This window comes from Fringilla coelebs (genome assembly GCF_963513975.1).
Source record: "Fringilla coelebs genome assembly, chromosome: 11".
NCBI classification, from domain to species: domain Eukaryota; kingdom Metazoa; phylum Chordata; class Aves; order Passeriformes; family Fringillidae; genus Fringilla; species Fringilla coelebs.
In genome coordinates, this window is record NC_140037.1 from 14,402,937 (window position 1) to 14,418,624 (window position 15,688).

The 15,688-nt window shown below is 43.1% G+C and overlaps 1 protein-coding gene across 1 annotated transcript; it reads right to left on the reverse strand.

Annotated features, from left to right (window-relative positions):
* Positions 1 to 221: 221 nt before the first annotated feature.
* Positions 222 to 14,550, reverse strand: SH2D1A (SH2 domain containing 1A; the record flags this gene model as incomplete). Its single annotated transcript, XM_084213025.1, has 4 exons — positions 222 to 304; positions 666 to 801; positions 3,153 to 3,216; positions 14,414 to 14,550. 4 exons carry the CDS (start codon positions 14,548 to 14,550, stop codon positions 264 to 266), a joined length of 378 nt encoding a protein of 125 aa, XP_084069151.1. The 3' UTR covers positions 222 to 263.
* Between the last annotated feature and the right edge of the window lie 1,138 nt (positions 14,551 to 15,688).

The window sequence follows — 15,688 nt, forward strand, 5'->3', positions numbered from 1 at the left end:
AGGATTTAGCAGTTCATGCTTTTTTATCCTCTCTTGGGAAAAACAAAAACAAAACCAAAAAAATATCCCACCCTAAGTTCAAAGTACTCTGAAATCTAAACTTCTACATTTTAAGCAATAAATTCTATGAAATACACATTTCTGCAAATGTTACAAGAAAACTCACAGAGTTGTATTTACTATCATATAAATCATTTTTTTTTAAAGCATAGATTAGAGGAGATGCTGGAAGATGTGGTTATGTCACACTTGGGGAGACATCCTCATGATGGCTGCAGGTGGAAGTCATAGCCTTCATTCCTCCCTAAGAGAAATAATCACAAATACTTGAACAGATGAACACTGTAAGAAAATGGACTGTCCAGAAGGCCCACACTTCCATGGGCGAGGGTGGTGGTGAGGGAAGGCAGCCATTGCTGCCCTAGCACTCAGGAATATATATTCAAAATCTATTTTCTTATCACATTGACAGGCCCTGTCTGTAATGAGCACCTGAGTGACAGCATTTCAAATTACACGACAGCAAAGTTAAGGCACATTTTTGGCAGTGTCACTCTGCTGGCTAGTTCAGGTCAAACACACAAGTAAGTCTAAGACCTCTATCCCTGCCACCATGGAGGGCTGTGCTCAGCTGCAGCTCCAAGGTTCCTTCCCCCCACCAGTACCTGGGGAGTAGTTGGCTTTCACGTGGTTGACAATTGGGTTCTGCAGGGGTGTCACAATGCCTTGGTTGGGTTTCTGGAAGGCTGAAATGAGGTTGTGCACTTTCCGAAAGAGCCTCCGGTTGACCCCAGGCGCTGTCTGCAAAGACAGAGGGGGAGAGGGGAGAAGGAGTGCAGAGTACCCTGTGCTGGCACACAGGCCTTGTCCTCAGAAATGCACACAGCTCCCAGGGAAGGAGCCAGCCACGGATGTGAGCCCCCTGATGTGCCAGTTCCAGGTGAGTCAATGAGCCACACTGCTGTCTGCTTTCCCCAGGGCATCCCAGCCTTCCTACACTGAGCAGTTCTCAGCAGCATAGTGATAGAAAGGTGGAAGAGGGACAATTTCTTAATCACTACAAGAGAAACCCACAGTAATCACCCACACTCACCTGCCACACAAATTAGACAGACTTACAAGTGACCCCTTGCTATTTCTGACCCTGACTTACTCCAGCCAGTGATTTAACCTCCTAATCAATAACTTTCTAACCTGTATCAGTAAGATAGTTCCATCCTAGAAACACCGGTGAGAAAACCTAGAGAGCAACCTGGTCTTACTACAGAGAGAGAGTCCTCACAGCACTAAATTCCAGCAAGGACACAGCCTCTTTGCAAACCCTTCTTGGAGTATTCAATGTTGGCCTATGTGTTCATTGAGTATTCTTCTCTACTTCTTGTACAAAGACAGCAGCCAAATGTTACCTATTTATTAAAAGTGACAGTCTTTCTATCTCTCTACATTAGCAATTTTTCAAACAGTATTAAATGAAACTATGTTTGCTTTTAATCAAAAATCCAACGTTTGTGTTAAATCCTTCAGGGCGTTCTCATAATAACTCCTCTTCACCAAAGTCAAGGGAGGACAAGCACGGGTCCTGCCAGCATAGTCCCACTCAAGGGACACTGCTCTCACCCAGCAGCTGGGAGCTAAATCCAGCCTCCCTGGCACCAGCTGGAATCTTCACTCTGGCTGGGATTTCACAGCACTGTTTTAAATTCCCACCTCATCCTTGAAAGATGGGTGTGACCTGAGCTTGCTCAGATTGACCAGCCAGAGGGAAGGAAGCAGAAGCAGGAAAGGACCAGCTGCCTCTGCAGTCTGTTTTGGCTTTGCAGGCACACTCTATGGGGATCAGTTGGACCTAGGCTGCTGTGTCTAACAGCTGAAGCCAGCATAGTCTTAGCAACATTTACTTAAAGGCTTCTGTTCCTTAAGGGAAGGGTTGGCATCATGGATCTGTAGCTGGGATCTCCTGCAGAGGATGTACAGAGAAGCCTGGGCCTTCAGCAGACATATGATGTGAAATTCAGGTAAAGTTTGCCTAAGATGCAGCCAGGGAAAGACCAAAAGCCACACACTGAGTGCCAGTGGAGGTCACAGGCCAGACATTGTAGCAGATCTATATAGCACCAGAAAAACCTCACTGCAGATGCTGATGTCATCTGGGGCTAAAGGAGGCTGCAGCCTCAGTCAGGGAATCACCCTCCACAGGTGGAGGTCCCTGGAGTCCCGGAGTCCTTCCAGAGATGCCAGTGCTTACCCTGGCATGATGGGTGCACTGTCACCCTCACCCTGTCCTGAAAAACTTCTGTCTTGGGCACTACAAATCCTAGCCCTTACATCGACCTCCTGAAGTCTCATAGAAAGAATCACGGGGCATTATTCCCAAGGGTCACATGGATAATTATCTACTCCACAGTAATGTCAGTCATTTCCACCCCCTGATCTCTTCAGAGTAACCCAAGAATCAGTTTTGTGTTTCAGAGTCACTTCTAATACAACAATGGCAAAGGAATTATGCCTGTCTACAAATTGTATAATATTTGAAATAAATGTTCATTAACATACAAAGAGAGAGCTAATTATGAATTAATACACAGAGTACATCCAAATTAAAAAAAAAAAAACATAAAATAAATAGAGATTAACATCCCAATTTTATCAACCTAAATGTTGTCTGTATTACAAGTAATGTTTTTCTGCACCCAAATTACCAGTTTCTTGTCAGATGGGTGAAAATATATTTTGTATCAAATTTTGGCTATATTTTGCACTAATGATGAATTAATCTGGATTGATGAATTAAAACACTATACATTGAAAATTATTTCTTTAGTATTCTGACATTGATGGTGCATAGGGTAGAAGGAAACAGATTGTACTTGTCAAATTATAAAACCACAATATTTTTGCCATTTAAAATGATGCAAAATGATGCACTATTGCATTATGCAACAGCTGAAATGAAACAGGGAATTAATTTATGAGTTCTAGACTGTCAGAAGTGGCACCAAGACATCTTACTGATGGATGCACTCTAGATCGATTACCATCAATGAAAATCAGACTAGGCAGAAACATGAATAATTTGAATATATTTCATTAAATCTATAATCTATATCAAACAGGATGTAGAAATTTTCAGAAGGGAAAGGAGAAGTACACACCTCAGCACTCCAGGATCCAGTTTCTGTCTGGGACACTCTGTAGGTATAAACATAACCCTGATGCCTGTGGGGGAAAAAAAAAACCCAGGTATTTATTTTTCATTCCTCCTGACAGTTTTCACAAGAACTACACAGTTATGTGAGAGTTAGCTCATTTGCTAACTTTTCTGTAAAAATAAATTCGCCTCCAAAAGTTCTAGGTAGCTAAAAAACCCAGTGGCTAGATGCAGTGTTAAACCTACTGGAGTTTTTTAGGATGAGAGGGATTGGTCTGATCTAGTTTACAAATATTCAGTTATTTTAGGTTAAATGGCATTGCTTTTATTCCTTCCTCAGCATTTTATTAATTTTTTTTCAGTGACGTCCTTTCACTGACACAGACCAGAAACACTTTGCCTGCAAAAAGAGAAGGTGTATTATTGACAGGTAGCACTACTGTTCTATGACTCATTTAAATGCAGATGTTAACAGCAGCAATGTCATTACTGTAATTTATTTGGAAAACTATACCCACAAAAAGGAGTAAAATAAATTACTCTTTGCTTTATCCATACATTCCCAACTTTCAAATACTGATAAAAGAGACATACAAGAGTCTGGAATCTTCCTTCTTTTAAAATCAGAGTCTTTGGGAAATAAGGAGCCATAGACTAATAACACAAGGCACAACTCGTGCCAAAGTCACTCTTGCTTTTCTCATGAACCCAACTCAGTGAATGATTTACATGGTAGATTAGTGCACTAATATCCAAAAATTTAATTCAGAATCAATTAATAGGAGCTCCATGGGTAAAACATTAGTTTAGATGGTATCAGATAAGAAAGACTGTAGCGAGTTCAAGCAGCTGTAGACTATGCTGTCAGGCACATGGTGTGATTCTTGGGGTGTCCTGTGCTGTGCCAGGAGTTGGACTCAATGATCCCAATGGCTCCCTTCTAAATCAGCATATTCTATTATTCTAGGCTTCTATTTCACACTACATAGATTTACATGAATACACAGCAGGATTTAAAGGACCATTCCCTATTTGACCATCAAGTCTTAAAGAAAGCAAAAATATACTGTATTTCTTTCCAGTTATGCATGGCATTATAGCAGTTACTTCAAAATATGAGAAACCATCAGTGACACAGACATCATATGATTGCAATTACTCATGATCTGTGTCAAATTCCTGTTTAACAGTCATTACAGCAACCTTTGCAAAGTGGTGGCTGGTATCATTTGCCCTAGAAGTTGTTAAGAGCTGGCATTCTGCTACAACCCAGAAAAGTGGGAGCAAAATGCCTGTGGTGATTTGTGAGGTCTGCCCTCACCACTTGAGTCCCACTGTAATTAGACACCGAGGTGGAGGACACAAAGCCATTCCCTCCCATCCTGGCTGCTGCAGGGACAAGCTCCCTGTGCACAGCCAAGACACTGCCCTGCTCTCCTCGAGTACAGGAATGTGCCTGACACTGCCCCACAATCCACCACAGCTTCATCCACTCTTCATGTCTACCAAGAGAGCCTTTTCCCTGACCTGCTCTATGCCACCAGACAGACACGAAAAGCAGCTGGCCAGGCTCACTTCATGGAAATCCAAGGAGGGAAACAGCCATCACTGGTTTTCCCCCTCCTTTTTTTCCCAGCAAACTGCAGTCCATCAGGGATTTGGACCTTGGGAAGAGAACAGCCTGCTGTGCCTGCAGGAGGAGGGAAGGATGTCGAGCTGCTCTCCTGTCCATGCCATAGCATCATGCTCAGTGGTGTTTGAAGCCACAACTCAAGCCCAGTTGGCAAAAAGCACATTCCTCTAAGCCACTAGACTATGTATGCTCTTGTTCAGGGAATCCAGTGTCTCCCTTTAGGGCCCTCAGACAGTCTTTTACCATCTCTTCTTAAAGATGAGCTTCTTCTTAAAGAGAGCTTTCTTCTTAAAGAGAGCTGTGCCTGTGTCATCAGCTTTTTAAAACATTATGTTCACATTATTCGTTTTTTTAAAAATCACAAGGAGCTTTGCTGTACCTAAATATGTAGAACACCAGCCAACACATAGTTACTGAAATGAGGATTTTACAGGCCATAATGTACTGGAAAATACCAGAGAGGTCCTGGCATTTTGTTCCATCTCTTTGAAGTGGGTATTTAACCTTTTACACAGTGATTTTTTTTCAAGTCTCAAATCCACCAGTATGATTCTACACATCTAAAACTCATTCTCTTGACTTCTATTTTCAATACTATACTGTGCATAAAGATATGAGCAACCTGGTCTAGTGGGTGGCATCCCTGCCCACGTCAGGGCAAGTTGGAACTAGATGATTAGATGAACTAGAGGATGTTTAAAGTCCCTTCCAATCCAAGCCATTTTATGATTCTATGATTGTACTACTCTTGCTTGATTCTTGGTTTTCCCAAAATAAATGTTTTCCCAACTGATTCAGTCTCCTTAAAATCTGATTTTCCACAAACAGCATGGTTATCTAGAAAGCCACTATTTGTTGTTTCTTTCATTGTTTTCTCTACATAAGAGATTGCATGAGTTGAAGAGGTTGAGGGGCTGTGGTGCTGTTCTGACGGAGCTCTGTTGACTCTCAGCACTACACCAGAAAGGTTTTCTAAGCAGAATGAATTGAAAAATAGAGGTCAGATAAAATAATATTAAGTATTGAAGTATGGTGAGATACAATGCAGCTATCCTGCATTTTTCAAAACATCCCACTGTAATATATTTCAGCTGAGCACAGGGAAAGCACAAAGGATAGTTCAGACTAAAAGCCCATGAGGTTCTGAAAAAGGAACAAGAATTTGAGAAGATGGATGCTTTGAGCACAGTGTGGAGAATGGGAAGAGAATGACATTGTTATCACAGCCTCCTGAGGGACAGGTGAGAGCCCTCCACTCTCCCGGCAAATGTTCATGTTTTTCCCAGAGAAGGAAAGACTGAAAGGTCTGAGGGATTTTTCTGTGCTTAAGCTGAAAAACACAACATTATCATCTGTTATTGGCTCTGAAGCCCCCAGGAAAGCAAGACACTGTGTAAATGGGAGATGACCTGGACATCCACATCTGCCTCTTCAAAGGCAATGCATAAAGGAAGGAAGGTGCATTCTGTTAAGAGGATGAACAGCTAGATCTTCCCATTGAACTACTTTCCACTGGGACATTGGTCTCCACAAAATGAATTACAGCTCTTCTGATAAGTACTCTCCCAATGAATGTGATCTTATCAAAACTTTCTGTCATGCAGCAGGAACTTACTTCATTACCACTTCAAAGAGTTTTTTACCTTCCATTTACAAGTGATATGATTTTGGGTGAAGTTTACTGCTACATGGGCAAAAGCCTCCCATGAGAAAGGTTTTCAGGATTTAATCTACGTCACATGAACTAAGGTCAGTGTGGGCTGAAGGAAGATCAAGGTGTTTTTCTTGAAAGAAAAATTAAATACACAAATTAAAATTGAGATTGCAGAGGACATAACCTTCCAAAGTGTAAAACATGTAACACTGGAAAAAAGCAGGTGAAAAAGTTCATTTACTGAAGCTTAAGTCTCAGGAAATGAGAAATTCTCCAGCTAACATGAGAGGACAGCTCAATTTTCTACATTTCATTCTCTTCAGGGCAGAAAAAAAGGCTCCTCAAGAGACACAATGTTCCCACATGTGGTGCAAGCTCAGGGAGCACTCTCAGTACCAGCACATCTTGGAGGAGGATCAGTTCAAGACACCCAAGTAAAGATTCATTGAGGGGCTCCCCCATTCCTTCACCTGTCCCAAGGACAGACACAGCCTCACTCACAACAGCAAAGCTCCTCTCTCCTGTCAGGGGACAGGAACAATCATGAATTAACATCTTGATGAATGAGGCTCTCTAAGTTTTTGATCATAGGCAAAAAACCCCAAAATGCTGGTGAGGGGAAGCAGAAAAGAGTCATTGCTGTAAGGACAATACCAGACAGCACTTAAGAAAGAGTGCTTTGGTCACTACTAATGACATTTTTGTGACATCTCACTTTTCTTTTGTCTCCATAGGGAAGGATATGTTATACCAGCTGGGAACTGCACTAACACAGGCTCTGTTTCAATACTTTCCCTTGGAAAACTTTGTCAAAGGAAAACGTAGAAAAACTTGCTATTACAGGAATACTTTATATAGGCTTTTTTATATAGGCCTTTTTTATTCTTTATAGCCAGATAATTCCTCTCAAAGAGTTACCAAGGCATCGTTCATAGATGACATGCTGAAACACCATCTGTCTACCTGTCCTCTCCATTCCTCCTTTTTAGCTGCGATCAGACCTGTTAAAGCTGCATTTACTTTAACAGGTGAATGATTGCAATCTTCTGCACCATTGAAATAGCCCGAGGACATTACACGCATGCTGCAGATTAAAATTAATGATGACATTTCAGCTGCATGGTACACTTTAACATCATTTCCAAACACTTTGCATTTCAGTTGGGAAATTTTATTAAACTAATTTTTATTCATTTCTGAGCCCAAAATTGAACACATTAACAGGGAGAAAGACAGAGAGACAAGGGAAAGCCATGTCAGCAATGAATTAAATCAATTTCTTCCTCTGTACGTATCTTTCTCTTCAGATGCCATTGTGTTATGTCAATCACATCTTCTTACCTGGTACATTTACAACCTGACCTTACCTTGGAATTTCACTTTACAACATAAAGTTTAAGAACCAGACCATGGTGTAGCCTACAAACAGTGGTTCTGAGCATTAGACTGCCCAGAGTCAGTTTCTTATAACTTTGCCACATTTCAGCATTTCAGACTGAAATTTCACTTCTTAGGTATTTGCCTCACCCTCCTTTAGGGATGGAGAAGGCAGAAGGGAACACGTTAGGCAAAACAGTGTTTTTCCCATGTTTAAAAAAAAATCTTCTAATTGTAAGAGGAGGGGGTGCCCAGTTTTCAGAGTAAGACATAAAATTTGTTTGAAAGAAGTTATATCTCTTGCACTCTCTGGAAGCAGTAGGGGCTCTCTAGGCTGCAAGAGAAGCACCCTCTGAAGGTTGTTAGCAGTTGTAGCATCACTATGTCTGGGCTGGCTGTACCATGGGCACTCAGCCAAGCAGCGTCCACAATCTCAAATGTATGTGTGTTCCATGGCCTTGATTAGTGAGATTAAAACCAGAAGGTAATTTACTTATTGGACATCTTGGGCAGGAAGTTTGGGATTAGGTGGGATGGATGTGGAAGAAAAGAAAAGGGGACCAATATCTATGCAAGCTGGGCAAGGAAACAGCAATGAACACCGAATCCCTGACAGAAAGTCTAAATGAATAAGGAGAGGGATATACAGAGGTAAAGTATGAGGGGGCTTGGTCTGGGAGGAGCACAAAATGCTGAAACAACCAGGAGCAGAAGATGGGTGTTTTGGAAGCCAAAGTTGTATGAAACAAGGAAACAGATCTCAGCAATGCAAGCAAAGTCAGCAAGTTGTGCAGAATAACATTGGGTAGCCTCAGAATCCCTTCCCATGGCCCTAACACTGGGAACCCAAAGCTAGAGGGGACTGCAGACCTGGGGCTCCTGTGTCACCTTTCTCTTCTGTGAAACAGGGTTAAACTCTTCATCTCTCAAGCAGAGATAATGCTTAGAAACCACTTAATGCTATGGAGATGGGCACCACACTGCTCTAGAGAGAAGCCCTGCTGGGGAGCTCAAGCTGGAGCCACTTCTGCCCTACCACAGGTGTTTGATGGAGGTGCAGAGCAGCTCCTGAATGCCCCGAGGGAACAACTTCAGGCAGTTTCCTGGTGGGCAACCCTGGACAGGGAATGTGGGTGATGGCATGGGCACAACTAGGGATACAGAGGTGGGGGATGGCTACCACAAAGCCAAAACACCTGAATTTAAGGGAAGACACAGCAGTGCCTCAGAGCCTTTAAGCTTCTCCTCACTCTCTCCTAGAATTTGTATTTTCTGTTTGACAAACAGACTGATTCTCTCCTCATTTAGGTCAGAGCTAAGTACAGCAACTCAGAAATTACCACCCTTCAGCTAACTCAAGCTGAAGAAATAGCCTTCATATTGAGATCATGTGCAAGATACAAGCTCTATGTCTGCAAGAGTGAATAAAATAGGTTAAACTGGTGTTTACAACATCTGAAAAGCCCAACAGAGTGACTAGCTTAAATCACAGCAGCACCTGAGTGAACACTTCTGTCACTGACTTCTGTCACCGATTCCTTTACTACTTCTTGTGGGAAAAATTTAGCCTCAATACCGCATGAGTAATACATATTAACTTGCAGTAATGCGGTAGCATTATTAAAAAAATGCATTGTCTTGACTTTCTCTTCTGAAATTAACAAAAGCTTAAAAGAGAAAGTTAAGGCTTGTGAAATAGTCTGAATGCAGGTATTTCTGTGGAAGATTGTCAGTACCTTTACCACTTCAACACTTCTAACTATCTGAAGAAAGGCTGCTGATTTACCTAAAGAGCAAGTGTGTAGCCTTTCTGAGCAGGGTTTGTGTCAGTCTGGTACAAGGAGATTCCAGCCAAAAGCAATACCTCAAAGAGGAATTTCTTGAAATTCAGAAGTAAAGTAAGAATTTATTCAAATCTGAGATGCTAATTAGAAGGATATTACTTTATGGCAGGCCAATAACTTAGCCTCCCACTAAGTTTCATCGCTTCTATGATTCAGGCTGTCTACCATTCCAAGAAAAGTCATTGGAATATGTGAAGGTCATCAGCCAAGTTATGCTCAGCAAAGACAACACTCACTCTGGTTAGCAGGCACCTGAAATACTCACCTCAGTAAAATTTACCATTGTGCTACAGAAGACTTTTTTCAAAGCTGAAAACAGCGTGTGATATTTGCAACAGCAACGTTGAGGGGTTTCTTCTTTTGTTTCAAATTACATCTTAAATGATGATGATGATTATGTGCAGTGTTACAAAAAATGCAATTATTCTGCCATGTCTATCAAAAAGAATACATAGGAAACAAAGGAAATGCTAAGCAGAAGCTGGCTTGTGATCCTGTATTACACCTTCGTACTGTACAGCTGATGTATCTGTCTCATCAGAAAGTTTCAGCAGGTTGCCTTGAACTTGTGCACCGTGGTTACAGTGACAGAAAAAATAGTACACGTAAAATCTGATAGGACTGCAGCCTATCCCTGTTGCCATTACTGTTGCTTCAAGAGCTCTAAACAGCTTTCAATTCCAGCTTTTGATTATTCTCCACAAATTTAATGCAGCACAGTACACAAACGGCTGGTTTCAAACAAATCATCTGAACATACAGTTTGACAAGCACGTCATGTTTGTCTTACTTACAGCTCTGAAACAACTACTAACATTCTCAGTATTTTCAAGCATGTGAATTTTAAAACCCAAACTACAAATGCTTTATCTTTGCCAATTCAGGCATGAGCTGCTTCTGCTTTCTGCATCTGTGCTCATATATCTGTAAGGGAACACGGGGCTTTTGGAACTCTCAGGCATCTTCTTTATACATTTTTCAGGCAGGGTTGAAGAGGCTGCTCCTCAAAGTAGTCACCATTAGTGTGTCCCGTGTCCCCCATTGACTTCATTAGGAGCTGTGAGCACAGAGGATTTCTGACTGTGCTAAAAATGTCAAACGGGGCATTGAGCAGAGAGGAAACCAAACCGGTAAAGAAAGCTCCCTGGAACAATCAGGCTTGATATTAAAACCCTGGTGCACTGTGTGTAGTGTCTAACTTGTTTATGGGTAAAACGTGTATGTTTTATAAAGCGTATGCATTTCTTCTAGACCAGTTCTCAGGAACAGCAAAAATTTTGCTTTTTAGTGCAACTCTAAAAACTTCTACGAAAGGATTGTGTACCTCCGTTGACATATTCACAACATCCTTAAAGTAGGTATTATCAATTCAATAATGATATTCACACAATGAAGACCCAGGAGCATCTGGTATTTAAATCTTTGCCAGAATCTGAAAGCAGCACCTCTGTTTGCAAGAGCCCCAGAGCATACAATTGCAAATCAAAACCATCCTACTCTTCCATGCATAGTTTAATTGTGGTCTTAAAATATTTTTGAAAGTGGGTCCTTTGTGCTTTGCTGCAGTCACACCAAGAAAATATTCATTGTCTCTTTGAAGGCTTTCAGGCACACCATGTGCACATCCCAGCTTCAGAAAGTGGAAAGTAGCATTCAAGGGAGATAAATCAGTAGCTCAGGAGAAACAAAGAAGAGAGAAAGCAGAGAGTTTTCTAGATGAATGCTCCAACAGGGTCCTGCCTGCTGCAGTTACCCACCTCTATAGGTCAGATTTTATGCTACTACCTGTCTCTTTTATGCTTGCCCTGTAAAATCAGCGTCAGTCACAAGGGATTCATGAAGTCTTTGACTCTTCTCCTTTTTAAAGGTCAGGGCTCTGCTTTTTAATTGGAAAAGCAAAAGGTGAATGAGCCTGACCATGAACACTGCAGTCCTCATTGTGTGCCTTAAGAGGCTCAAAGCCTGCCAAAATATGTCAGGGCTTTTTGGAGGTGCTCGAGGGGGAGGATGTGGTGGTGATTGTGGCATTACAAATTTATGTAGTTTCTTTGGAAAAGGAGACATTGAGCATAAGCAATGCAGTGAAATCACAGGGCTTGACAACTACAGTACCTGGAGCTGGAAGTGCAGAGCAGCCACTAATGTGAATTCAAGTAGATGACACCACTGTCATCCAAATATATGCTTAATTTCTCTTTTGATAAATATTTCTTTTCTCTTTATCAGAACTCTGCCTTGTAATTCCCCTGTGATGGGAAAAGGAACCCTAAAAAGGATTAGAACTAGGAAGCTGCAGGACTTTATGTTTGTTTTGGTTTGTTTTATGTCCCCAGGGAAGTGGAGGGTGAGGGAAAAGAAGACAGACTGAACATGTCTTGATTTTGGAAAACTGGACTATTTTCTCTTTTTGTTTTCTAAGGGCAATAGAAACACTACCAGCAGCGTAAAACATATACACTCCTGGTAGAAATTTTCATTGGAAACATGAAAAATATTTTGTTTAGCTCTGATACTTATTGCAGTATATATAATGGCTGACCAGCTTTATTTCCTATGTTTCAAAGATCATTACTTCTAGTAAATTCATGTCTTGTCTGATCTTCATATGTCTATATATTCTTATAGTGATCTTCAGCATGTATTCTGAACCATAATGTAAACTGCTAAATAACTTTGTTATTCCTAATAATTTCCATTATTTATTTAGAATGAAGCATTTTAAAAAGCAGAGAAATACTTATAACTATTAAGGGTCTATGTTCTGAGCCTGCAGAACACTCACCATTAATTTTTTTGTTTTTTGCTTTTACCCTTTTGTTTATCATACATATGTTTCAATGCAACATACCATGGAGACATGAATGACCCATAATTTTAGAAGCAATTTGGTCTGTTTCTTACTGAAGTACCTTTTCCTCCAAAGATTGCAGAGCTTCACAGCTGGAAAAGTTTTAATTTCTTCCTATTTTCATTTTCTATATTTTATTTCATTAATTAAATCTCTTTCAAAGGGCATAAATTACTACCAATATACAAAAAATCCCAGCTGATAGTGTACAACTGAAAGACCTTGTTATATACCTAGATCCTGATTTACACTGATGGTGGACTAATTCTAGTATTCTCTGTCTTATTCAGCATTGTAACACTCTTCCTGACCCTTTCTCTAATGCCTTAGTGTTTCCCCTGCACTGAATGACTTCTGAGTGTAAGGGTGGTATATCCCCATTTCATCTGATAGTTATTTTAAAGAGATTCTGCTTTTATTGCCTATTCCCATCAGACAAATCATAGCACTCCTTACCTCTTGCTATGTCTCTTCCATTTTCATTTAACTCAAGATGCTTCTTATTTCCCATTTTTCAGCTGACTGTTAAAGTATTTGTTAGCAGGAACACCTAACTTGGTTCACCTGATTTCATGAGAGAAGAAAAAATACATCCTCTGCCACAAAGACCTTCTCTGAGAAGAGTATTGTGTATTTTTGGATTGTCTATAACCATCTTGCATGTCTCCATTTACTGGTCTATAACAGGAAGATAATGATGCTCACCCAGGGCTTAATTACATATTGTCAGAAACGTATTCACGGAATTTGGGGAAAACCTGACTTAGGACCCGTCTTCCCCTTGTGTTTTTTTGCCAAGTACCTGAGTTTCTTCTGTTAGCTGATTTCATGCTGGACCCAAAAGGGTTTTCTCTAGAGTTCTTTCTCCTACTGAAGTACGGCATAAGTGTCATCTTTGTTCTGATGCAACGGTACAGTGTCACCAGGACTTCCAAGAATTTTGCCAACAGCAGGGTAATTAAGTTTCCTCATTAAAATGAGGTCCTATGAATATAAAGTCCCCCGGCTCTCCCAGGGTAACCTTTACCGTCTCTCTGACAGACCATCCCATCAGATGTCTCCCTTTTCACCCGATTTGATGAAACATTATTGCCTAGTTTGTTACCATCAGTATTTCATGTGCATTACAGGCAGTTTGCTCCAAGTCTTGTGGCCTGTGGGACAAGCCACAAGCTTGTGGGACTGAGAGCATCCTGAACAAAGGCACATTGTGGATGGCAGGACTCAGTGTTACCTTTCCCAATGAGAGGGTCACTGGGGATGCTGCTGAGCACACACATGAGCGCACTAGGGAAGCAGAAGAACACAGACAGAAAGCAAGAGGGTTATCCAGCACAAAGAGGATACATACACCATCCTGAGCCAAGTTGCCTGGCATTTCTCCATAGCACCTTGCTTATCCTTCCCATGTGCCTGCCTGCTTTCTCTTTATGGCATTTTGTCTGTGGGAAACGTGGGCTCTGCAAGGCAAAACCTGCTCCTCTTTGCTTTGCAAGGGGAGGTGCACTTATTGCACCCCTCTCTCTTAAGCCAAGGCGAAGGAGACAGAAGTCTCACACGTGAGCAGATGGTAACAGTAGAACGTATTTCGCTGTGAGGACACCCGTGTTGTGGAGGAGACTGTCGGCAATCAGCTGCCGCCTGGGCAGCCCTGACAGCCCTGCGCTCCCGGCCCGCTGTCCCGGCTCCCGGCCCCACGCTCCCGGCCCGCTCCCGGCCCCACGCTCCCGGCCCGCTGTCCCGGCTCCCGGCCCCACGCTCCCGGCCCGCTGTCCCGGCTCCCGGCCCGCTGTCCCGGCTCCCGGCCCCACGCTCCCGGCCCGCTGTCCCGGCTCCCGGCCCCACGCTCCCGGCCCGCTGTCCCGGCTCCCGGCCCCACGCTCCCGGCCCGCTCCCGGCCCGCTCTCACAGCACGCAGAGGCAGTAGACCCCCGGGATGCTCTCGCTGTCCCGCAGCAGGTAGCTGCCGTCCGTGCCCGCCGCCAGCAGCAGCTTCTCCCCAGCCTCTCGGGTGATGGCCCCGTGGTAGACGGGCACTGTGTCCATGCCAGGGCCTGTCCCGCTGCAGCTGCTCTCCCGTGCCTCAGCCGTGTGCTCCCTCAGCCTCCCGTCTTGGTGGCAGATGTAAACAGGATGTGTTCACACCTCTGAAGCCTCTGCACTGGGTGAGACAGCACTGAGGGAAGAGTGAGGAACGAACACTGAATTTTTGTGGGTTTTTTTTTCCTATGCCCCTTTTTGTCTTCCTTTTACGTAGGCTATAACTTCTTCACACCCTCACAGGTCTCCTGCAGAGGTGTCATTTCACATCGGCTCTGGCCATGTGGCTCCTGCTCAGCAGGGATGGCGCTGAGGCACACGATGGCCGGGGGACAGCGGCTGCCCTGGCTGCCACCGGGAGGGCACGACCCGGGCACGGCTCTCAGCGGCTGTGCCAGGCACTTCCCTCTTCTGCTGTTAACCCAAGGGGATTATTACTCCAAGAAGGGATTTTTTTAAAACCTCTTGTTTTTAAAATCCCCAGGGATGAGACTAGAGGAGGTGAGCTGACCTGCCTGTCCCACCAGAGCACTCTCCTCAGGCTGCAGGTGCAAGCACAACCCCTGCTCCGCAGCAGCTGCTCCAGTGCCCACAGACACCAGCCCCAGCTGGTTCACCTCACCAGGGGTTGTTTTCAAAGCCTTTGGTGCTGTTTCATCACTGTTAATGCCAGGGTGGTCATTACTCCTACTTGGAGGCAGGCAACAGCCTTGGCACATACAAGGCTCACATCTTCCTGGATGCCATCGCTGCTGATGCTGCCTTCATGTGGGGCATGAGCTGGCACCCAAAATCCTGAGCCGTGTCTGAAAGAGTGATTTCTCTTCACCTGCTGTGGCTGAAGACAATTTCTCCATATATTTGTCAATTGAATGCCCCCACATGCACATGCACAGCTGTTTGCAAACTGTGCTTTAATGTGCCCCACAGATATTTCCACCCCACAGATATTTCCTCCCATGGAAAAACTGAACATGTTTCCCTGCAGTTATGGCTACCATAGGGCTGCAGCAAGCTCAGGGCTAAATTCATCCCTGGCATGAGGCTGCCAGCGTCTCTCAAAGAGCCACCTTCCCACACCAGGGTACGTGAGCAAGAAGTCGGTAAAATATAGCAATAAGTATGGGTTGTGATTATGATTGAT